The sequence below is a fragment of the Stegostoma tigrinum genome, chromosome 12 (assembly GCF_030684315.1).
Source record: "Stegostoma tigrinum isolate sSteTig4 chromosome 12, sSteTig4.hap1, whole genome shotgun sequence".
Classification (NCBI taxonomy): domain Eukaryota; kingdom Metazoa; phylum Chordata; class Chondrichthyes; order Orectolobiformes; family Stegostomatidae; genus Stegostoma; species Stegostoma tigrinum.
In genome coordinates, this window is record NC_081365.1 from 59,050,712 (window position 1) to 59,077,338 (window position 26,627).

The window sequence follows — 26,627 nt, forward strand, 5'->3', positions numbered from 1 at the left end:
AGGATCTTTTCCATAGGTTAGGGGAGCTCAAAACAAGGGAACATATTTTTGAGGTGAGAGGAAAAAGACTTAGAAAGGCCATGAGGGGCAACTTTTTTTTGCACAGAAAGTCGTTCATATTTGGAATGAATTGCCTGAGGAAGTGGTGAATGCAGGTACAGTTATAAGACATTTGGATAAGTACATGAATAGGAAAAGTTTGGAGGGATGTGGGCCAAATGCAGACAGGTGGGACTAGTTTAATTTGAGAAAATAGTCAGCAAAGACTGGTTGGACTGAACGATTTATTTCTATGCTGAATGATTCTATGACTCTCTGACTCTGTCTCAGAAAAGATACTGCTGCCATGGAGAGAGTGCAAGAAAAGTTCAAAAGGCTTGTTTCAAAGATCTTGGAGCTTTCTATGAAGAGAGATTGGTCAAATGGGGATTAATTTCTTCCAAAACTCGAGAAAATAGAGAGTTGATCTGATTAAAACTTGCAAAGTATTTAAAGGGATAAAGAGTATAGATGTAGGTAAGATGTTTACCCTGGTTGGGCAATCTAGAACCATGGGACATGACAATAAAGCTAATGCATCTCAACAATAAGGAGAGTGCCACTTAGTTTAAGATGATCAGAATTTCTTTTTTTACCCAGACAATGTGAACCCTTGGCATTTTGTATCACAAAGGGCTATGAAAGCTCAGTCATTGTGTATATTTAATGTAGAAATTGATAGATTTCAGATTCCCCAAAGGATGCAGGGTTGTGGTGAATAAAAGGCATTGAAGTGTTTGGCCATCCATGGTCATATTGAATAGCAGGGCAGTTTCCTACCAGTTTAAGAGTAAGGCAACAAATAAAAACATCAAAGGCAATCTTCATTCCTTGTCTTCAGTTTGAGGCAAGTGGAATGTAACACATTCCGTGGTTCTTCGGACTGAGAGAAGTTGTGTCAATATTTTTTCCTTAGAGTAGATTGAAACCTTGAAGCATTCTTTGTATCTTTAGTGTGTAGATTCGATCCTTGTTGAATAGATGTATTACTCTTCACTTAAACATCAGACTCTTTTGTAGAATAGATGGAAGATCTGTTGCCACTTACTATTCCAAAGAATAGCCACTTTCCGTGTGGGCTAATCTTCACAGGTGAGATCGTGGACATATGTGTCTGAGATATGTGGATAGTGCGATCAATGCTGGAAACTTCCACGTGGTTCTCCCAATTGTCCACCAAATAATTTTACAGAACCTCCTGATATACTATGTGAAAAAAACAGAAATTGCTGGGGAAACCCAGCAGGTCTGGCAACATCTATGCAGAGAAACAGAGTTAAAGTATCAAATCAAATGATTCTTCTTCAGAACAGTTCAGTTCTCTATCAAGAGATGTTGCTAGACCTCCAAGCCATACAGTAATACAGCTTGGAAACAGGCCCTTCAGCCCAAACTGGTCCATGCTGACCATGGTACCCACTCCATTAGTTCCAACTGCCCACATTTGGTCCCTATCCCTCTAAACCCTTTCCCATCCATGTACCTGTCCAAATTTTTTTAAACATTGCTATTGTACCTGCCTCAACCATTTTCTCCAACAGCCCATTCCATATATGTACCACTCGCTGTATGGAAAAGGTTGCTCCCTCAGGTCCTTCTTCAAGCTATCCCCTCTCGCCTTAAACCTATGCCCTCTTGTTTTCAATTCCCCATCCCTGGGGAAAAGACGATATGCATTCATCATATTTATTCACCTCATGATTTTGTACACCTCAATACAGTCACCCCTCATTCTCCTACATTCCAAGAAATAAAGTCCTATCCTGTCCAACCTCTCCTTATAACTCAGGCCTACTAGTCCTGGCAACATCCTTGTAAATCTTCTTTGCACACTTTACAGTTTAACTATGTCTTTTCTGTAAACAGGGTGATCAAATCTCCCCACAATACTCCAAATGCAGCCTCACCAATGACTTCTACAACTATAACATAACATCTCAACTCCTATACTCAATGCCTCGACGGATGAAGGCCAGCATGCCAAACGCCTTCTTCACACCCTGTCTACCTGTGACATCGCTTTCAATGAACTATGTACTTGTACTCCTCGGTCCCTCTGTTCCACAACACTCCTCACCATTTACTGTATTAGTCCTACCTTGGTTTGACTTTCCAAAATGCAACACCTCACTCTTATCTGCATTGAATTGCATTTGCCAATCCTCAGCCCACTTCCCAATCTGATCAAGATCCCTCTGTAATTTTTGATAAACTTCTTGGCTATCAATGATACCTCCTAATTTTGCATCATCTGCAAATTTACTAACCATGCCTTGTGCATTCACGTCCAGATCTTTTATGTAAATAACAAATAACAAAGGTCCCAGCACCAACCCCTGTGGCACACCACTAGTCACAGGCCTCCAATCTGAGAAGCCACCTTCAAACATCACCCTGTGCTTCCTACCATCCAGCCAAATTTGAGTGCAATTAGCTAACTTTCCTTGGATCCCATGTAAACTGCTGAGCTTTTGCCGCACTATCTGTTCTTATTGTAGATTTCCAGTATCTATAGCGTTTTGTATTATTATGCACTTAAATTTGGTTACTGCCAATTATACATCGAAACTACAGTGGCAAATTCAAAGCACCCACAAATGTTTTAAATTTGTCAGGGAATGAGGGACCACATGGTATATTGACCACAAGGCAAGCTGCTCACTGGAGCCAAATACTTCTGTAAGTTGATAAATGGAGTTTATGGCAGAAGCTAGGAATATTGCCCAGCACCACTGCAAGATGAAGTTATTAGTGCATAATAGACTGACCACAAAGGCAACTCTGGGCTGTCAGGTATGCAATATATCCTGCCACACAATACACGGTGTTCCAAGTGCTTCATAGCCACAGAAGTAATTTTAAACTGTATTCGCAATTTTTTTATTATTCATTCACAGGATGAAGGTGTCGCTGGCTAGGTAGCATTTATTACCCATCCCTAATTGTCCAGAAGGCAGTTCAGGGTCAACCACATTGCTGTGGATCAGGAATCACGTGGGCCTGACCAGGTAAGGACGGCAGTTTCCTTCCCTAAAGGACATTAGTGAACCAGTTGGGTTTTTCCTGACAATCGATGATGGATTCACAGTCATCATTAGATTGTTAATTCCAGATATCTATTGAAATCAAATTCCACCTTCTGCCATGGTGGGATTCGAACCTGGGTCCCCAACATGTTATTCTGTCCCTGGATTAACAGTCCAGCAATAATACCACTAGGCCATCACCTCCCCTGTAAAGTAAGGAAATATTATTCCACGGGAAACACAAGGGATTTTTGAGAGTGACTGGCATTGCTGTATCCATTGTTCCTGTTTTAAAGTGCACTGTTATGATTATGCTAAATAATAATTGCTCGTAGACTACAAAGCAAGTTAATGAATACAAGCTTGTTAAAAAGTGTTTTTTTTTAAAGCCCTTTTACATTTTGAATTTTTTTCCAAAATGAGGTGCAAACTGAGGACAAAACACAATGGAAAACCAATCTGTAATATTATGGAACCTACCACTGGCGCCCTGACCAGCCTCTTGATTGTAAATACAAGGGACTTTGGTTTGGATCTGTGTTGGATCTTCATACGAAGAGGCAGGAACGACACCTGTCAGATGAACTTCCATTGTTTCTTCTTTTCTGTTTCTAGCTTGACACTGAATCACAGCTGTGGAAGACAAAAGCATTCATATTTTCACTAGATAAGTGATTCCAAATAACTTTTGACATGTCAGATTGCATTTCAAACACATTTGTATTCTCAAGATCCTATCAGGACACCACAATGTTTAGACATACTTAACAACTTATATTTATGTCGCATCTTTAACATTACAAATTTTCACAATGAGTTTTATCAACCAAAATTCATTACAAAGCCACAAATGATTTTAGGACAGGTGGCTACAAGAGAGGTCAGACTCTTGGAAAACTGCAATGAGTAACACACCTGCTGACTTCTCAAAGCCTGTCCACCATCTACAAGATACAAGTCAGGAGTGTGATGGAATACTCCCCATTTCCCTGGACGGCTGTAGCCCCAACAACACTCAAGAAGCTTGACAGCATCCAGGACAAAGCAGCCCACTTGATTGGCACTACACCGACAAGCATTCACTCCCTCCACCACCGACGCTCAGTAGCAGCCGTGTGTTCCATCTACGAGATGCACTGTAGAAATTCACCAAAAGACCCTCAGATGGCAACTTCTAAATGCACAATCACTTCCATCTCAAAGGATAAGAGCAGCAGACATATGGGAACATCATCACCTTCAAGCTCCCTTGTACTCACCTGACTTGGAAACATATGATCGTTAATTCATTCCTGGAATTCCTTTCCTAATGGCATTGTGGGTCAACCTACAGCTGGTGGACTGCAGCAGCTCAAGAAGGCAGCTCACCACCACCTTCTCAAGGGCAACTAGCGATGGGCAATAAATGCTGACCAGCCAGTGGTGCCTAAATCCCAAACCGAATAAGTGAAAAAAAGACTTACTGAGCATTTTCTGTTTTTATTTGGATTTCCAGGATCCAGTGCATTTTGATTTTGATAAAGAAGTGGAGTCTGTCTGTGTGAGCAAGTGTTTGTGGCAGAAACCCAACACAGAAGAGACTTTGGAATTGCAAACTTTTAATTAAAGGAATTTATTGTCTATCAGGCCTGAATGTTGCACATATTGTGTAATAATTTAGACAATGGCTGCTATATTTCAGAAAGCTGATCAGTAAAGCACACAACTGGCGTAGATAGAAGATTAGATGATTAGTAGAGGGTAAAGAGTGGGGATAAAGGGATATTTTTCAAGATGGCAGGCATTGACTAGTGGAGTTCCACAGCGGTCAATGTTTGTATCAAAACTATTGGCATGAAACATGGACAATCTGGATAAAGGAACCGAGGACATTGTAGCTCAGTTTACAGATGACACAAAGATGGGTGGAGGGACAGGTAGCGTTGAGGAAATGGAAAAACTACAGAAAGACTTAGACAGGCTAGGAGATTCACCACCCTGTGGCTGAAGAAATTCCTCCTCATGTCAGTTCTAAAGGATCATCCCTTCCCTCTGTGTGTATTCTGTCTCCTACCATTGGAAATATCTTCTCCATGTTCACTTTATCCAGGCCTTGCAGTGCTCTGTAAGTTTCAATTCAGTTCCCCCTCATCCTTCTCAACTCAATCAAGTATAGACTCAGAGTCCGCAACTACTCCACATAGGACAGACGCTTCATTCCAGGATCATTCTTGTAGAGGTCATCTGAATCTCCTTCAATGTGAACTCACCCTTCATGATATATGAGGCCCAAATCTGCTCACAATATTCCAAATGCATTCTGATCAGAACCTGAGATAGCCTGAGCAGTATCTGTCTACTCATGTATTCAAATGTTCTTGAAATGATTGCTAACATGACATTTGCCTTATAAATGCCAACTAAACTTGTACTGTAACTGTAAGAGAATCCTGAATCAAGATTCTCAAGTCCCTTTGTGCTTCAGATTTCCGAAGCCTTTCCCTGTTTAGAAAATAGCCCACACCTCTTCTCTTCCTACCAAAGTACAGAGTTAGTGCATTCAATGTTCCCTCTAAGCTGCTCAGCTGTGTAGCTGCTTGAAGAATCTGGGTACACTAAATAGCACGTGGAAATCATTGCTGCAGAGGTCTGTGGAGGCCAAGTCATTGAGCGTATTTAAGACAGAGATAGATAGGTTATTGATGAGTAAGGGGATCAAGTGTTACAGGGATAAGGCAGGAGAATGGGGTTGAGAAACGTATCAGTCACGATCAAATGGCAGAGTAGACTCTGTACCAATGGCCTAATAATGTTCCTATATCTTACAGTCTTATGGTTTTAATTGCAATCGATATTTACACACTTTTATTCACAGTCGCACATTGCAAGCATACATTTCCGACCTAACTTGTGTCTTTTCATAGGGATTTAAATGAACCATCACTTAATCCCTACTACCTACACAGAACTGAATACAACTAATATAAAATTAACAGTAATGAGAATGAGAAAAGTGATGAGAGAAAACTGTGCCATCAGCATCAATGTGGGATGTCAATTTGCCTGCAAATTTGGCTTGAAAGCTACATGTTGGCAGTGGCATCTTCAGACAATGGACACAGGACTTAAAGTTAAATTGGTGAATTTTGATGAAATTACTACAGGTCTACATTTTTCAAAGGAGCCCAACCCACTTACAGAAGTGAGTTGCACAGTTCTTCGGTTGCGAATCATTAATCATTCTCATAAGTTGACCTCACATCCTCCATGATCCCAGATGCATCGTTTATTGGCCAATTTCTAATTAAATTATAATGGGACTCAGGAATTGTGACAAGGAACCCAAGGACATTTCCTCCTTTTGCTGGAAACTGATTGAAATAACTCTCTACTGACAGCTGGTTTATTTAACTTTAAATACACAAAAGAGCATTAAACAAATCTTACCGTGGGAACAGTTATTTTCCTATGATTCTTGATTGTGATAAGTAAAGTGCAAATTTCTAATTTCTCAAATGTAAGCTAATTTATTTGGCTATCTTGTTCAAAACATTGGGCCAAATTTTGAAAGGAATGGTAATCTCACACAGATAGCCACGCTGGCCCTTCGTGTTAATGAAAGAAGGGAGCTCTGCATAGTTGAGAGCAGATTCTGATCAGGCCTCCTTCAGAAACTTCTGATTCTGGCAGCCCTCAAAAAGGTTTTGTTTGGGTTGGAAAATTTGGGAGGAGCGTATTGCTAAGGTGTGGCAGAAACTGGGCTTTTGGGAGCACCTCTCATGTGTGAGGTACTCTCTCTGTCGTACTTAGTGCAGGTCTGGTCCATTCTCCGAACCTGCCCCATTTCAGTCACCTGGGCCATCTTCTACTTCACCTCAAGGTTTAGGATGGACTGTGTCTGCAGGGACACCATGTACAAAGCACTAGATAAGGCCGGGGATGATGGTAGGGTGGGTGAAAGAATATACCAAATCCCTCTCTCATCCTGATGGCCACCTTTGTGTGTGGCTGCGTCAAATTGAATGTAGTTCCTCCATACACAAACACCTAGCATCACTACGTACTGAGGTTCTATCTGTCCCTGATGCTGCGAAGGATGGGATTGGCCTCAGCGCCATGCAACAGTCCAAGGAGCGAGACCATTCTGTATCACCTGGCCTTCATGGAGAAATCGGCAAAGGAAAACAGGTTGGACGACAAGTCTATCAGGAAGTGGTCAGTATTCTGCGTCCTTGCATCAGAACTTTCCAACAAGCACCAAGACATCGTTTGGCTGGTGGTGAGCCAGGCACTACCTACAAGATCCTTCGCATACCCCCAGACACATGCCACCACACACCACCCTTAAAGTGGCTGTGATGGGAGGGTGGGTGGTAGAGGCTTTCACACATCTCCTTCTGGAATGTGCCTTTGCAAAGGAAGTCTGGAGAAAGATGCAATGGTTTTTGTCGAGGTTCGTCCTGAGCAGCTCCATAACACAGGACTCTGTGCTCTCTGGTCTGTTCCCTGGGACGTTCACAGAGACAAAAATCGACTGCTCCGGGAAGACCATCAACTCGATGAACGATGCTCTTTAGACTGCTGAAATTTGTTGCTCTTCCAGAACGAGTTGACCTCGACCGAATATTGCAGGCTGTCACATTCCAAAGTCCAGGACTACATGTGAGGGAGGCCCCAAGTCTTAATGCAGCTGCCACCAAGGTGCAGTGGGGAAACACCACCATCTGAGGTCTTTTAACTGAGTCTAAATGTGTTTAATAGTCTAACATTTCCGAAGTAAATATTTTACTTGATTTCATTGGGGCCCCCGCCTCTCCAAAAGTCTCAGAGAGCTCCAGGGCCCTAGGATTGCACAGCAGGATCATAAAATTTCCCAGGCAATTCCTTTAGACTCTACCACAGTGGGAAATCCCAAAGTACACTGAAATAGCAGCTGTCTGGCCATCAGAAAATCTGGGCCTGAGCATTTGAGACTTTTGAAGTGTCCATTTCTTCCTATCATTGCTTATTTGAAAAAGATTCATACTCTGTATCGCACAAAGGTGAGGTACAAGTTAGTTTTTTGAGCTAACTTTGTCAATAGAACTTCAGTTGTGGCTACAAATCAGGTGAATCCTGTGAGCAGAAGGCTTTCAAATGTCTACCATAGCCAAACCACTGGTTATGAAAATGATAGGAAATGATTACATTTCTTCAAACAATGACGACTATCTCTGATTATACACATCTGCTTCTGACGAGATAGCATGACTGCCTGAAATAAAATTTAATTTTCAATGGTCTGATTTTTGTTTTCAGGTTAGTTCTTCAAATCACTATTATTGGAACAAGATTAAGTTTACAAGCCCAATTTCGAGGAGAAATGCTATGTGTGTTGCTGGGAATGAAAATTTTAAAAGCTGTATGCAACAGATCAAAACCATTATCAGTTAAAAAATTCAACTCAGGCAAAACAGGTAAAAGTAGAATTTGGACAGCACAATTATTTTTGGGTATGAGTTGTGATTACATCAAATTAGGCAACAAACAAAATATAAGTACTTACTACTTGTGTCTGAATGTGGTGTTAATTGGTGCGACTCCAGCACTGCTATCTGCTCCTAAATGCCGCTGCCAAACTTTACACACGTAGGAGGCCCCAGCAGCAATGTTTGCAGAGGGCATGAAGCAGCTAGCCTACTATTCTTTAAACACTGGCTGAACTTTCATGTAAACTACACAAAAATGATTGCAGCAAAGTAAACGCTTGCAGAATGAAGACAAGGGCCAAGACAGGGTTTTCTCACCCAGCTGCTGAAGGGCTCAATTCTGACGATGCAAAGCTGAAGGTTAGTAATTAGTTAGTCATGTTGATGGGCAGCAGAAAATATGCCAAGCTGTTTCAAGGGGTACAATACCCGCAAGGATCATTCTTAGCAAATAGTAGCAGTAGGAACATAGGTCAGTAAACTCTGGAATTCCAAAAATGAAGAACTGCCAGATGGACCATAACAGATTTAATGGCCTCATTTGAAAATGATACAAAACTAGATACAGTAGAGATCCAAACAAACTTATGCAAATAGAACGCTGCCATATACATTAAGAGGATTAGGATACAAGGAACTTCAAGTCATGCTTCAATGGCACAAGGCCAAGTTAGAGCATAATGTGCAAAAAATGGTAGAAAGGAAAATAAATATACAAATATTCTTGGAGAAAAACCACACACTGACAATAATATTCACCAGATTGTCCAAATGCTGGTCTGTAACTTTCTGCATAAGATGTTGACAGTGGTGTTTCTTCCTGGATCAGTTCTGGCTGGTTGCATTCCACATTTCTAGATACGCTCAGACTTCTCTTTTAGGAACCCTCCACTTGCAGTGATGAATTCTTCCAGTGCATTTAAATTCACAAACTTTGATGATATGGGTTTCAGAGTAAAAGAGAGAGAACAAAAGCTTGTTTCCTTTGGGCAATTCCACTCTAACTGTAGGTGTTCAAAATCAATACTTTTTATACCCTCAAACTGGGTAACTTCAGCTCTCCCTGAAACTATCATAGACTCAGTGACACTATTGAAGCAATTTGCCTTCTTTGCCAATGCAACCTATGTTACCTTGAATTTTTTTCAGTCACTGTGTCTATTTGTCCAGCCAAATATCTTAAATTTATTTTCAACTACATACCTTAATAATAAGGGAAACTGATTGGACAGTTGACAAAATCTGTTTCCAGAGATTCTAGGATGAACAGGCATTGTCAAAATACTTTGACTTGTCTAGGGTTAAAATCACGAAACATTTCCGCAAAGAATAGGAAAAATTTGGAATTCTCCATGGCATGTAACAATTGATTGAGTGCCAGTAAGTGCTGCTGTGAGATTGTTTGGGGTATGAGGCACTGAGGTTTGTCTTGTGGTGAATAGAAGAATTGTTGTGAAGTTGAATTCATTGGCACTGACAAAGGAAAAAGGGTAGTCCTTTGAGCTATTCTGCTATTCAAAAATATCATATCTGATGTGCATCACAGCTCTGTTTACCTGTTTTATTCCATACCCTTAAATATTTAAAAAAATAAAATTAAAAATTGATGTTATATGAAGCATATATTGAAACAAAAGTCTGCTGCACAGCCATGATGTGTCACGGGGAGGCTAAATTAGTGGGCAGTGGGAATTCCACTCAGTGGGAGGAAGTCCCATGCTCAGAGGCTGTCAATTAATTATTCGTGCAAGTGCAAGAGTTCAGTGGCGGGCCCTGCTTGAAGAGCAGGAAGATCTTGAAGGAATTATGATTGGGGATTTAAGGCGGGGAGGAGGTCATTTCTTGTAGTTGTCAATGAAGTAAGGTGGTTGATGGCAACCTTTTGTCAGGGTGTGTGTGGGGGGCTTGGGGAGTGTGTGTAGGGAAGCGTAGCTCATTGCACGTGTGGCATTCCTGAATAAGTGATGAATTGTCCTGTTCCTTCCCGTCAGTCCTCATGTAGATTATTAAAAATCTCACTGCTCACACCGTTGATGTTTTGATGTAGACAAAGAAAAATAGGCTTCTGCACAAGCTGAAGTGACCAGAAATTATTGACTAACTATCAAATCAGCTTGTGAGTGAGTGGACGTCCTGGCTAGCTACTTGGCCTATTTTATGTGCTTCCCTGCACCCTGCCAGAAATACATCCATTGGGGGCATGTAAAATTCAGCTCATAATTTTGGCAGAAGATTGATGGTAAAGACATGAAATAGTATAAGAAGCCATTACCAGGTGCAGTTTTAGAGAAAGGCTAATCTCTGCATAGATATACATTCAGGACTTAGTACTGTAAATCATGTAGTTGAGCGAAGAGAAAACACAAAGATTGAAATTTGTATAATAACCTTCTGTAATTCATCTATATAAGATTTAAGATGATCAAAAGTTCTTGTATCTAGCTAGTCTGGCTAACTGCGTGTCAACTTAAAGGTATTTCTGCATTGTTGACCAGCTGAGCTGCTCACTTTGTCCACATTTATTTTAAAAGTCTGCATTTTTCACAGAAATCTACATTCCCCAGTGAAGATCACATTTCATGAAATCAATTTGAGCTGTCACCCTTTATGCCAAGTGAATGGTTTGGAAATGAGTTGAACTGCTGCAGTGTAGTTTAATAGTCAGGTTGCTTCCATGTAGATTAACCAGCTTACATGTGATTTGTGACACAATGTTGGAAGCAAATATCCTTTGCATACTTACCAGGCAACAGTTTTGTGGACAATGTTTCAGGGATACCATAAATTGGATACAGCCATCGAATTCCAGAAATGCCTCCCCATTGTGATCTACAAAAACTAAACAAAAAAATGACATAGTTTTTCTTTGTAAAACTTACTGAAAGCAAGTAACTTAAAGTTTTAATCCTCAGACTCTTCAATCTCATTGTTTAAATTGGAAGCACAACTAAGTTGAGAAGTCAGGAGGGAGGGGTAATTTTCATATTTATATCTTGGGCAGTAATCTTTGAAGTGGATTGTTTATCTGATGAATGACCAGTTGCATAATCATCTGATTGAAATCCCAGGGGCAGACAGTGATGGGTTCATAACCATGCCTTTTTTAGTCTTATTTGTCATCATTGTGATTTACTGACAATTCAATTTTCTGCCCACTTTCAAAACGAAAGTACTGGCAAAGGTAACAAATATGCTTAGGAGACTGTTGTGTTAAAGAAAGGAGGATGAGGACTGGGCTAAAGTTCACACAGAGAGGGAGAAAGAGCACGTGTGTGTGTGTGTGTGTGTGTGTGTGTGTGTACACGCGTGTGTGCACGTGTGTGTGTGTGTGTGCGCACACACACATATCTTCATGTCCATTTTTCATCTGATGACTGAGCTATTCATCCTAGTCAAACAAATCCAATCACCCCTTCCTTCCTCCCTCCCTCCCCAACCTCCTTACCCATTACACAAAGTCTTCCGAGACCCATGGATGAATCCATGATGACATGTACTTCCTTCCATGTTGATATATAATTCCTACCATCAAAAGCCTGTCATTCACCATGCCAAAAGAAAGGAACGATAAAAGAAAAGAATTGGAAGAATTGTCATAACACAATGGTCAAAGAAACAAGAAAAGAAAATAAAGATTGAGACATAAGTGCAGACATAACCAGAAAGTCACAGAAAACCACAATCTGAATGATAAAAAGCCAACCAGTGACACTAAAATATCAGAAACATACAGTAAAAATTGATTGAAGTAAGCTAAAATATTGTCTAGCTTGTTGCAATGATTTACTTTGTCACAGGTAAGATTTATATAGATTCCCTACAGTGAAAAAAGGGACCATCCAGCCCATCAAGTCACCACTGACCCTTTGAAGAGCATCCCACTCTGACCTAACTGCCCAACCGATCCGTGCATTTCCTATGGCAAATGCACCTTGCCTGCACACCATTTGGCTGTGGGAGGAAACCAGAGCACCTAACAGGAACCCAAACAGACATGAGGAGAATGCGCAAATGCCACATAGACAGTCACCCAAGGTTGGACTTGAACGCAGGTTCCTAGCACTGTGAGGCAGCAGTGCTAACCACTGTGCCACCATATTGCCCACTATTTTTGATTTCTTTACAATATTTGCCACCAATGATCATTCATAAATTGAAGTGGGATTTGGGACATAATACTTGCAAGTCCTGATGTTTTCAAACAAGACTTCTTCAGCTGATACATAGATTCAACATTGTGCTTGCAGTGGGCATACTGGTAGAAGGTATTTACGTTGTTGGCCTTTCACTACACTTTTTTTTGATCTTCAGAAATTGTTCCAACTTATTGATGTCTGTCTTGGAAATATTTCAGAATAGCTTTTAAACAATTTTTGTATTTCACCACTCCAAATTGCTTCCAAGTTATCGATGTACCATAAAATATCCCCCGTGTAACCTGAAACACTTAGATAATAATAAGAACAAGAACAAAGAACAAAGAACAAAAGAAAAGTATAGCACAGGAATGGGCCCTTTGGCCCTCCATGTCTGCCAATCATCATGCCCTAACTAAACTAAAAAACAAACCTGTGGAGCTGGGTGAACACAGCAGGCCAAGCAGCATCTTAGGAGCACAAAAGCTGACGTTTCGGGCCTGGACCCTTTATCAAACATCAGCTTTTGTGCTCCTAAGATGCTGCTTGGCCTGCTGTGTTCATCCAGCTCCACACTTTGTTATCTTGGATTCGCCAGCATCTGCAGTTCCCATCATCTCCAAATAACAAACCTTCTGCTTTTATTCAGTCCATATCCCGCTAATCCCTCCCTCTTCATATAACCATCCAGATGCCTCTTAAATGTCTCCAACATGCCTGCTTCCACTACCTTTGTGGCAGTGCATTCCAGGCTCCTACCACACGTGAAAAACTTCCCTTGCACATCTCCCTTAAACGTTCCCCCTCTGAACTTGAATCTGTGCTTCCTTGTAATTGACCCTGGGAAAAAAGCCTCTGACGATCCACCCTATCTATGTCTCTCATAGTTTTGTCAACCTCCATCAGGTCTCCTCTCAGCTGCAGTCTTTCTAGTGAAAACAACCCTAGTCTTTTTAACCTTTTCTCGTGCCCTTGAGACTGACTAACATCTCAACGGACCTTCCCTGCACTCTCTCTAAGGCTTCCACATCATTCACATAGTGTGGCAACCAAAACACCACATAATACTCCAAATGCAGCCTAACAAGGGTTTTATATGGCTGCAATATGGTTTTCCAATGCTTGTACCCCATGCCTTGTGCCTTCTTAATCACCTTGGCCACCTGTGTTGTCACTTTTAGAGAACTGTAACACCCGGATTTGTCTGTATGTTAATGTTCCTAAGAGTTCTGCCATTTACAGTATAATTCACATCTAAATTTGATCTTCAAAAACATGTCACCTCACATTTAAGATAACAAAGTGTGAAGCTGGATGAACACAGCAGGCCAAGCAGCATCTCAGGAGCACAAAAGCTGACGTTTTGGGCCTAGACCCTTCATCAGACGTGATGAAGGGTCTAGGCCTGAAATGTCAGCTTTTGTGCTCCTGAGATGCTGCTTGGCCTGCTGTGTTCATCCAGCTTCACACTTTGTTATCTTGGATTCTCCAGCATCTGCAGTTCCCATTATCTCTGATCACCTCACATTTATCTGGATCAATCTCTGTCTGCCATTTCTGTGCCCAAGTCACCTACCAATATCCTGTTGGATCCTTTCACAATCGTCTGCACTATCTACAACTCCACCAATCTTTGTGTCATCTGCAAACTTACTAATTTTCCTCCAGGTGGCTTATATATATTACAACCAACAGACAATCCCCGTGGAATACCACTAGTTACCTGTCTCCAATCTGAAAAACACCCTTCCACTGCTACCCTCTGTCTTCTATAACAAGAAAGTTTTGTACCTATCTAACCAGACCGCCCTGAATCACATGTGATTTTAGTTTTTGTGCCAATCTGCCAAATGGAACTTTATCAAATGCCTCACTAAGTTCCATATAAACTACATCCACAGCCCTTCCCTCAATTATCTCTGTCACCTCTAAAACAGAATTCAATCGGTTGGTAAGATGTGACCTTCCTCATACAAAACCATGCTGCTTGACACTAACCAGTCCATTTTCTTCCGAATGCGCATACGTCTTGTTCTTCAGTATCTTGTCCAAGGGCTTCCCCACTACAGATGTCAGGCTCACCATCCTATAATTTCCTGCATTATCCCTACTTCATTTTTCTAAACAACAAAAGGAACAACATTCTAATCTTCAGCCCTCTGGAACCTCACCTGTGGTCAAAGAGGATGTGAAGATAACTGTTAATGTCCCAGCTTCTTTTTTTCCCTTGCCTGTCCCAGGAACCTGGGTTAGACCCCATCTGGCCCAGTCTACCTTAATACAATTTAGGATACCCAAAGCTTCCTCCTTCAATATATTGGCCTTCTCTGACCTCAATATGAGTCATCTCTTTCTCCTTGGTGAATGCTAATACAAAGTACGCATTAAGGATCTCTCTCACTTCCTACGGTTCCTTTGTCCTTGAGGGGCCCTACTCTTTCCCTTGCTACCCTCTTTCTTCTAATATATGCATAAAAAGCCTTGGGATTCTCCTTGATCCTGTTTGCTGAAGACATTTCGTTTCCCGTTTTAGTCTTCCTAATTCCACATTTAAGTTCCTTCCTAATTTCTCTGTCGTCCTCAAGGACTTCATCAGTTTGTAGACCTAACCTATTCTTCCTTTTTCTTTTTCATTAAGCTTACAATTTCCTTTGTCATCCTGAATCCTCCGATTCCTATCCTTCAATCTTGCAGGGGCATACATGTCCTGCACTTCAATCGACAGGTCTTTAAAAGCCTCCCACATGCCAGATGTAGAATTGCCTTTAAATAATTGCTCCAGTCCACATTTCCCAGTGCCAGTCTAATTTGGACATAATTGGCCCTTAAACAATTAAGCATCATCAATGGAGAGCCACTCTTATCCTTATCCATGACTACCAGAAATCTTACGGAAATATGGTCCCTAAACTCAAAATACTCTCCTACTGAAACACTGATCAACTGTCCTAGCCCCTTACCTAATATCAAGTTTAGTATGGCCTCCTTTCTGGTTGGATTGTCAACATACTGTCTAAAAATACCCTCCTGCACACTTCTAACAAATTGGGTCCAGTGACCCTTCCTCAGAACTCACTGGACCCGAAATGTTAACCCTGATTCTTTTTTTTAAACAGATCTGCTGAGTTTTTCCAGCAACTTCTGTTTTCGTTCCTGACTTACAGCATCTGCAGTTCTTTTGGTTTTTTACGTCTAACAAATCGTTCTCCATCTGATACCCTGGCCGTAAGGGATTCCCAGTCAATAAGAGAAAAGTTGAAGTCACCCACCACAGCTACTCTGCTTTTTTCATACCTTTTCAATATGTGATTACATATCTGCTCCTCTGTCTCCCATGGGCTGTTGGGGGATCAATAGAAAACTCCCAATATTGTGATTTCACCCTTCCTACTCTTGAGGTCTACCTGTAAAGCTTTACTGCAAGATTCCTCTGATGAGTCCTCCCCCAACACAGCTGTGATGTGATCCCTAATCAGCAATGCTACTCCCCCATCACTTTTGTTTCCCTTTTTATCCCATCTAAACCAGCGATATCACATCCCTCCTTTAACCATGTCTTCGTAATGGCAATAACATCATAATTCCATGCAGTAATCCAGGATCTTAGATCATCTATCTTACCTGTTATACTTCTTGCACTGAGGTAAATGCACTCCAGGCTTCCACTCCCTCTGAGCCCCAAGACTTCCCTCTGCCTGCTCTTTTTCTGCTCTTATATCTCAGTTTCTCTTTTGTCCCTCAATCTCTGCGCTGGCTGGCCTGTTGTTCTGGCTCCCACACCCATGCTGAGATTACTACCCAGATAGTCTAGCTTTTTAGCTCCCTATCTAACTCCATGAATTGTCCTTGTAGGGCCTCTTCCTTCTTCCTACTTATGTCATTTGTGTCAATGTAGATAATGACTTCTGTTTTCCCTTCCATTTCAGATGTCCAGTACTCGCGCAGAGGCATCCAGGGCCCAGGAGACAGCACACCATCCTTGAGTCTCGGTCACTACCACAGAAATGCCCATTTGTGCCCCCGACTATCAAGTCACCTCCAACTATTGTTTGCCTGGAACTTGCTGCACCTGCTCTACAGCAGAACTAATTGTGGTGCCACAGTAAAAGCGCCAGTCAGGCCTAGCTCCTGAGAGGCTATCACCCGACGACCTTCCGATGGTATCCAAAGCGGTACACTTATTTGAGAGGGGAATAGCTGCAGAAGACTCTTGCATGACCTGCCTTCCTCTCCTAGCGATCACCCATCTACCTGACTGAACCTGCAGTGTGACTCCTCCCTGTACCTAGTGTCTATCGTTCTCTCTGCCCCCTGTAAGCACTGTAGTGTGTCCAGCTGCTTCTCCAGCTGACCAACATGTTCTGTGAGGAGCTACAGCTGGTCACACTTTCTGCAATGTCATGGGACAGACACTTTAAAAAAATGTTCCATTATTTTTGCCTATTAGTTTTGGAAAAATTATCCTCCACTACTTGCAAACCCCTTCATTCCCTGCTAAAGGCATAGTCTTTCAATTGCCAAGCCACCCAATTCCTATTCCCTTCTTGTGACTCATAGAAGAAGATAACCAAAGGGGTCCACGAGAGCATTTTGTTGTGATTCTAATCAGGTGTAAAGGCTAAATTAATTATGTGTGTGCCAAAACAGGCTAAAATGCTGTTGTGATAACAATAGACACAACATTTTCATTCTTCAAACTTGATATAAGGTTGCCCATTGTCCCATTTTTATTGGCCATGAACCCTATGATTACAAGCCATGGCAATTCAGAATCAAAGTTAAAGGAATCTATTAGGGAATGACTTGTAAGAAGCTATTACCGAAGATTTTTAAAATATTAATTGTTAAATTTCTTTCCTATGTTTCTTTTTTCTTTCTCAGTCCTTAAATATCATTGTTTAAGGGCACTGCCTGTTGGTCCAGACATTCACCAGGGTTTCACTCAGATGCCCTGTTGATCTGGTTCCCCACTATCAGCAGGCATATGTCCAGCTATTTTGGAACTTCCCTTTCCAGTAAATAATGGGCCAGTGGACGGATAAAAATACCAAACAATGAGTGTCTTCCACAATACAAGCATTAGATTTTTTTTCCCTACTTGATCTCTGCTGTTGGACATCAAGCATCAGATTCAAACTTAACATTTCAGGTCCGGTGATCCTTCTTCAGAACACATCTTGTTCCAAGATAGTAAGAACTCCAAATGCTGGAGTCAGAGATAACACAGTGTGGAGCTGGAGGAACACAGCAGGCCAGGCAGCATCAGAGGGGCAGGAAAACTGACATTTCGGGTTGGAACTCTTCTTCAGAAATGGCCCTTCAGAAGAGTCTCGACCCGAAACATCAGTTTTCCTGGTCTTCTGATGCTACCTGGCCTGCTGTGTTCCTGCAGGTCTGCGCTGTGTTATCTCTTACTTCTGGTTCCAAGACCAGGTTACTGGAATTGAAGTGTTAAATCTCATTTCTCTTCACGGATGCTGCCAGACCTGCTGAGCTTTCCCAGCAAATTTCTGCCTTTGTTTCTGATTTCCAACATCTGTAATTCTTTCAGTTTTTATCAGATTTAAATGTTTGTTAGGAAGGGTAAAATCCATGCAAAAAGCATCTTTGTGGGAGGCTTCCTTCATGGTGAATGGCATGCTTTATTGCTTCACTGCTGACTGCAAAATCCAGGCCAACAAAATCTCTTTGTAGCATTTCCTTTTACAGCTACATTTTAAGAAGGAATCAAGATGTTTTTATATACACTTGTTGGATGTGGGTATCACTGGCTGTCCAGCACTTATTGCCTAGATCCAATTGCCCTTGAGAAGATGGTGATACACTACCTTCTTGAACGACTGCAGTCCATGTGCTTTGGGGAGACCCACAATGCCCCTGAGGGAGGGAATTCCAGGATTTTGACCCAGTGGCAGTGAAGGAATAGTCATGTATTTCCAAGTTAGGATGATGAGTGGCTTGGAGGGGAACTTGTAACACATATTGGGAACATGCACCCTTCTAAACAGAAGAGGCTGTGGGTTTGGAAGGTGATGTCTAAGGATTTTTGATGAATTTCTGCAATGCATCTTGTAGATAATACACACTGCTGCTATTGAGTGTCAGAATCAGAGGGTGTGGATGCAGTTCAATCAAACAAACTGCTTTGGCCTGGATGGTGTCAAGCTTCTTGAGTGTTATTGGGCTTCTTAAGTGACTGATCATTAATAGAAGCCAGAAGTAGGTCACCTATTGATGTTTAGTCAGGGAAAAATTGGTCTTTAGATAGAGTTGAAGCAAATAGCTTGAGCAGGGAAAATGGAACGTTTGCTCAGTACTGGACTTTCTCGATCTGGGAGTAGTTGATAGTGACACTGCATAGTCTAAGTGGAAAGTGCTTTATTCTCCAACACTAAAAATGTTTGCTATTATAGTAAAACCATTCACAAAAAGCACTGAAAGCTGAAATAGACCTGACACAGTTTGTTGTCATATTGACCTTCTGCCACAAGATGTCACTGATAAAATAAGCAAGTAATGTATTTTTATATCAGAAACCTTGCTAAAGACATCTAGAGATGGTTCGTCAATATTACAGTTTTTAATATCCTTGACTTCTTAAAGTCAACAGTGAATTCCTGAAAGAAATCAGGAAAATGAATTCTCTTCCTAGTTATCAAATGCTTATTCTAATCGTAAATGAGGCCCAAGTATCTAATCTTTACTTCAGACCTTAATTCTTTCACCCACAAGGAGCATAGGAACAGGAACAGGCACTTAACTCCTCAAGAAAACGTCAGTTTATACGCAGAAAATGTGACTGCTCATAATGTGGTCTCCTCTACATTGGGGAAGCAAAGCATAGACTTGGCGACCGCTTTGCAGAACATCTACATTCTGTTCGCAAAAAAGACCCTGAGCTACCTGTTGACTGCCACTTAATGCATCACCCTGCTCCCTGGCCAACATCTCTGTCTCTGGCTTGCTGCAGTGTTCCAGTGAAGCCCAATGCAAGCTGAAGGAACAGCATCTTATTTTCCACGTGGGGACCCTACAGCCTTCCGGACTCAATACTGAGTTCAATAATTTTAGGGGTGAAATTCTCCCATGTCCCAGCTCCCTATCCCACACACCAGGCCTTGTTATTGCATAGCCTCCCATTACACAACCCCTGTTGTTAGTCACTAACAGTCCCCATTAACAACTATTCACAGTCGCATCCAGATCGTTCGCAACTCCTGTGTCTGTCCAACTATCTTTCTCTCTCTTTGGGCTGTATCCTATCATTTACTCCCTAACCCATCTACCTCCCTGTTTTCTGCATATAAACTGACATTTTTCCAGCCACCATCAGTTCTGAGGAAGGGTCACTGGACCCGAAATGTTAACTCTGTTTTCTCCTTCACAGATGCTGCCAGACCTGCTGAGCTTTTCCAGCAACTTTGTTTTACAGCATCCACAGCTCTTCTGGTTTTTAGTTAATGCTCGAGCCCTGGGTAGTGTTGTCAAACACAGACCTCTAAGTATTCAGGTACACAGTTACATCACAGGCAGACAGGGTGATAAAGAAGGCATTGGCATGCTTGACTTCATTGCTCAGACCATTGAGTATAGGAATTGGAACAGTGAGGCCACTTTTGGAGCACAGACTACTGTTCCAATTGCCCTGCTATAGGAAGGATATTATTAAATTGGAGAGAGTATCGAAAAGATTGACAAGAATATTGCCAGGACCGGAGGGTTTGAGTTAGAAGGAGAGGCTGATAGGAGGTTGAGGGGTGACCTTGTAGAGATTGATAAAATAAGGAGGGGTATAGATAAGGTAAATAGCAAAGATCTTTTCTCTAGAGTTGGAGAGTTCAAAACTAGATAGCATAATTTTAAGGTGAGAGCAGAAAGATTTAAATGGTACTTGGGGGCAAATTTTTCAAACAGAGGTGGCTCGTATATGGAATAATCTGCCAGAGGATGTGGTGGATGCAGGTACAGTTACTACATTTAAAAGACATTTGGACAGGTACATGACTCACAGAAGCCCTACAGTGCAGAAGACAGCCCATCGAGTCCACACTGACCCTCCAAAGAGCATCCCACCCAGTTCCAGCTCCGAGGCTATCCCTGTAATCCTGCATTTTGCATGATTAATCCACCAACCTGCACATCCTTGGACACTCTGGGCAATTGAGCATGTCCAAACCACATAATCTGCACATCTTTTGAACTGTGGGAGGAAACCAGAGCATCCTGGAAGGAAACTGTGAAAACAAAGTGCAAACTCCACACGGACAGTCACCCAAGGCTGGAGTTGAACTCGCGTCCCTGGTGCTGTGAGGCAGCAGTGGTAACCACTGAGCCACAGCCCACCAAAGAATGAAAAAAAGTTTACAGGGATACGGGCCAAATGCAAGAAAATGGGACTAGTTTAGTTTGGGAAAATTAGTTGGCATGGACAGGTTAGACCAAAGGGACTGTTTCCATCTTGCCTGACTCTGTGAATCCATGAATTCTGTATATGGGCAATGTGGTAGTTTTTAAAGAGATATTAAATGACTTACAACAACTAACAACATCGTGGGTCAACCCACAGCACATGGGCTACAGCAATTCAAGAAGGAAACTCACCACCATCTTCTCAAGGGCAACGAAAGACAGGCAATAAATGCAGGGCAGCCAGAACACCAATGTCCCCTGACTGAATAAAAACTATGCAATGGTCAAAAACTCGAAAGGTTGTTAAAACACAAGTGGTCAAGGAAGTTCAGGGTTATGTTAGATTAAAATGAAAGGTCCACAAAGTAGCCATAGATAACAGTTATGATGATGATTTTGACCTTTATAGAATACAACTGAAGGATTTCCAGGAATTTAAGGAAAGGGAATAAAAATTATGAATGCATCCTCGCAAAATAACATAAAAGCAGCCTGTAAAAGCTTCTACTGTTATAGAAAGGAAAATGTTTGGCTAAAATGAATGTGGCTCCGTGAAAGGCAGAGTCAGGAGAATTTATAATGGGGAATAGAGAAATGCAGAGAAGTTAAACAATTACTTCGTGCATATTTTCATGGAGGATGATACCAGAAATCAAACAGAATTAGAGATCCAATTAGCTTGACAGGATGACAAGTTGAAGGAAACTAACATTAATAAGAAGTTTGTACTGAAATTAACAGGGCCAGAAGCTGATAACTCTCCAGGACCTAATGGTCTTTATCCCAGACTATTGAAGTAAGACTTGCAGCATGTTGCATTTCTCTTTACTAGAAGCTGCATATATTAATAAACAAGGCCTGATTCTTCTGCAGACAGAAAGATCATGTACATGTACTATGCCTGTTTCAAGTCAAAAAAAAGATGACAAATCAGAATCACCCTGCCTGGTTTGTAAATTTTAAAAATCATGACTGTTAACTGTCGATTAGCATGAATGGTGCATCGTATATATCAATCCTGATATAAATTAGAACCAATTTGCCAAACTATCAGTATCTATCAGTGCTGTCCTCTTTCATGCTGTATAAATATTTGTTTTCCCCTTGAAATTGTATTCTTGTGAAATGCCCTAAGTGCAAGAGGAAAATCTTCAATAAAATGTGCCTTTTTCAGCAAGATTTACATTCTGTGCTCCCAAATGACAACTTGAATATAAGTTGTATCAGAGATAATGGGAACTGCAGATGCTGGAGAATCCAAGATAATAAAGTGTGAAGTTGGATGAACACAGCAGAACCAAGCAGCATCTCAGGAGCACAAAAACTGAGGTTTCGGGCTTAGACCCTTCATCAGAGAGGGGGATGGGGAGAGGGTTCTGGAATAAATAGGGAGAGAGGGGGAGGCGGACCGAAAATGGAGAGAAAAGAAGGTAGGTGGAGAGGAGAGTATAGGTGGGGAGGTAGGGAGGGGATAGGGAGTCCAGGGAAGATGGACAGGTCAAGGAGGTGGGATGAGGTTAGTAGGTAGGAAATGGAGGTGCGGCTTGGGTGGGAGGAAGGGATGGGTGAGAGGAAGAACAGGTTAGGGAGGCAGAGACAGGCTGGGCTAGTTTTGGGATACAGTGGGGGAAGGGGAGATTTTAAAGCTGGTGAAGTCCACATTGATACCATTGGGCTGCAGGGTTCCCAAGCAGAATATGAGTTGCTGTTCCTGCAACCTTCGGGTGGCATCATTGTGGCACTGCAGGAGGCCCATAATGGACAAGTTGTCTAAGGAATGGGAGGGAGAGTTAAAATGGTTCGCGACTGGGAGGTGCAGTTGTTAATTGCCAATCGAGCAGAGGTGTTCTGCAAAGCGGTCCCCAAGCCTCCGCTTGGTTTCCCCAATGTAGAAGAAGCCACACCGGGTACAATGGATGCAGTATACCACATTGGCAGATGTGCAGGTGAACCTCTGCTTAATATGGAAAGTCATCTTGGGGCCTGGGATAGGGGTGAGGGAGGAGGTGTGGGGGCAAGTATAGCACTTCCTGTGGTTGCAGGGGAAGGTGCCGGGTGTGGTGGAGTTGGAGTTGGAGGGGAGTGTGGAGTGAAGAAGGGAGTCACGGAGAGAGTGGTCTCTCTGGAAGGCAGACAAGGGTGGGGATGGAAAAATGTCTTGGGTGGTGGGGTCGGATTGTAGATGACAGAAGTGTCGGAGGATGATGCGTTGTATCCGGAGGTTGGTGGGGTGGCGTGTGACAACGAGGGGGATCCTCTTGGGGCAGTTGTGGCGGGGTTGCAGGAACAGCAACTCATATTCCGCTTGGGAACCCTGCAGCCCAATGGTATCAATGTGGACTTCACCAGCTTCAAAATCTCCCCTTCCCTCACCGCATCCCAAAACCAGCCCAGTTCGTCTCCTCCCCCCACTGCATCACCCAACCAGCCCAGCTCATCCCCTCCCCCCACTGAATCACCCAACCAGCGCTGCTCATCCCCTCCACCCACTGCATCCCAAAACCAGCCCAGCCTGTCTCTGCCTCCCTAACCTGTTCTTCCTCTCACCCATCCCTTCCTCCGACCTCAAGCCGCACCTCCATTTCCTACCTACTAATCTCATCCCACCTCCTTGACCTGTCCGTCTTCCCTGGACTGACCTATCCCCTCCCTACCTCCCCACCTATACTCTCCTCTCCACCTATCTTCTTTTCTCTCCATCTTCGGTCCGCCTCCCCCTCTCTCCCTGTTTATTCCAGAACCCTCTCCCCATCCCCCGCTCTGATGAAGGGTCTAAGCCCAGAACATCAGTTTTTGTGCTCCTGAGATGCTACTGGGCCTGCTGTGTTCATCCAGCCTCACATTTTATTATCTTGAATACAAGTTGTTGTTGATAACCATTTGATTTCCGGGGCACAAGCTTAGTTTGTGTAATCTCCCTTTGTAATTTAATCCTTGAAGGTCAAATTCTTGTTAATCTTGTTAAATTCTTGTTAATCCATACTACATTACTTCCAAGATCACCCTTCTAAGCATGGTGGTCGGAACTTCTTACATTAATCCAAGTATGACATATTCTTAGGAAGGTTCACTGAACCCAAAATGTTAACATTGATTTCTCTCCACAGATGTTGCCAGACCTGCTGATCTTTGCCAGAAATTTCAGTTTGTGGTCCTTTGTTAAGTATAGTTTCTTAACCCCTTATGCTCTAATCTTGTAGATGTGAAGCTCAGCATTCCTTTCACTTTTCTGATTATTTTGTGTACTTAATCACAACACTTCATGGACATGTATCTGAAACCGCAAGTCTTTTCAGATCACCAGTTTTTCCACAGTTCTCAATCAAGGAAAGATCCTTTTCCAGATAACAAAGTGTGGAGCTGGGTGAACACAAGAGGCCAACTTCATCTTAGGAGCTCCTAAGATGCTGCTTTGCCTGCTGTGTTCATCCAGCTCTACACTTTGTTATCTCGGATTCTCCAGCATCTGCAGTTCCTGTTATCAAGGATCCTTTTCTATGTTTTAAGGCATTTGCCATCATTGAAATCAATTTGCAAGTTTTCTGCATTCACTTCGGCTACCAATACTTCTTCATACTATAATGCTTCTACCTATCATGTATAAAATGCCACTTATTTTTGTGACACTGGCAAAATTTATTTGTGAGGCTTTCAAATGCCTTGGCTGAGCCACTAGATATGGTAAATAGTTAAAAGTCAAAGCCAGACCTTTGCAGGACATTGTTAGTCATATCCTATCATAAAAGCACCTGTGATTCATCACTTCTCTTTATAACCTGCTGCTCAGTTGACTTTCTAATAATTTGGCTTTAATTCTGTAAGCTTCAACTTTACTTAACATCTCTTATAAAAGACTTTATCAAATGCCTTCTGAAATCTATTTAACTAACATTCATAGACATTTCACTGCCCATTACTTTAGTTACTTTCTCAAAATGATTGCTTTGCATTTATATATCCTAATCTGTAAGCTAATTTTAACTTCAAACATCTATGTACACCGAGACTCAGTCATTTATCCCTTTTAGGTGAAATCCCTTTCTTGTTTGAATATTTAATGTGACCACTAGCAAACTAAAACCACAACTTGTAAACTCATGGTCAGCACTGCAAGAAGTTACTATGATGTTCAAATACTCTAAAATAGAACTTCTCCAAAAAATGAATATGTAACCATCTACTTGCATCTCCCTACAAACAACCAACACATTACATAATCCCCAATGTCAACACATTTACAACAATGTGACGACTTCATGTTTTAACTGAGGAGTATTTGGCTGAACCAAAGTAATCTGTTGGAGTCAGTGCATTCATTAACACAGACAGATTGGAAACTACCAAAACACATCATCACAATGACATGGGAAAGAGTGGCTATTCTCATAAATTTGCGACGTATTTTCATTTAAGACCTGCAGAGAGCATTTCCCCGAGTTCAGGTCACTTGCCAGTGCAGAAAGCAGTGAACCTCAGGGACATTTTTGGGAATCTGTAAACATCAGGTTGCCAAACCTCACCAATAGCCATGTTTTTATAGCTGATGCGTCACTTCCTTCTAACAAGTGTTTAGCACAGAATCCTTGTTGACGTTTTTGACATTCAAGTTAATATATTTCCTAGAGCATTACTTCTCAACTTCTCTTAATATTTAATTATCATTGTGCAATAATCCATCGTCAGCACACGATACAGAATTTGTGTCAACAGTAGCACAACTATATTTTATATATTTAACTATTCATTTAAACAGTTATTGAAAAAGTATCTGTATTTCTTCATCTTACCTTCTTAGTTCTTTATTGGTCACTTCATCCATTTCATAAATCCAAGTACTTCCATCTTGCTTCTTAATCTGTACCACCAACAGACCCTCATATAAAGCCATGTCATCAGGTGCAAAGATCACAGGGATATCCAGTTTTCCTTTTGGGGGAAGTAACAGACCTATTCATGTGAAAAACAGATACAGTCTTAGCATATATTGTTAAGAAATTTCACATTCTATACACCAGAGATATGTAACTCACCTACAGTAATTTCAGATGTTCCAAATCTAATTTTAAATACAATGCTGTAAATGATTTTGTAGAACTGATGCTGACTGAAAGAAAAATGACAAACCAGGAGATGAATCTGCCCAGTTCAAAGTCTGCTGTGGTCATGTAAGTACCTTAAAAAAGCTGCTGGATAACAATTTCTATATCAGGGCATTGATGTTTAGACAGCATGTAGTTAGAAATCCAAAAGGTCAATGTTATTAAAGCATGAAAAGAACAAGAATAAAAAGAATAAAAGAATCAAATCAGTAAGCAATCTATTAATTCTAACGTTTCACCTTCGTTATCACTCTCAATCTGTACCATCAAGACATTCATACACATCTTCCAATCTCAGCTAGTGGGTCAATAGCAAGGGACATAATTTTAAAGTGAAAGGCAGGAGGCTTAGAGGCAATTTCAGGAAGACCTCCTGGCCTGGACATCCCAAGGTTTGAGCACGTGGCAACTTGAGATGTATGTATTCTGCTACTAACCACCATTGGCCTTGTGCTAATTGTTCTAAAACCT

At 41.7% G+C, this 26,627-nt stretch overlaps 1 protein-coding gene across 1 annotated transcript in view; it reads right to left on the reverse strand.

Moving 5' to 3' along the window:
* LOC125456902 (cilia- and flagella-associated protein 47-like) overlaps positions 1–26,627 on the reverse strand; it is a 478,989-nt gene that overhangs the window by 68,304 nt on the left and 384,058 nt on the right. Inside the window, exons 59-61 of the mRNA XM_048540417.2 lie at positions 25,845–26,004; positions 11,256–11,350; positions 3,546–3,698 (exon numbers count right to left, since the gene is read on the reverse strand). Of these exons, the coding sequence (XP_048396374.2) occupies positions 3,546–3,698; positions 11,256–11,350; positions 25,845–26,004 (408 nt within the window). The remainder of the gene's footprint in view (positions 1–3,545; positions 3,699–11,255; positions 11,351–25,844; positions 26,005–26,627) is intronic.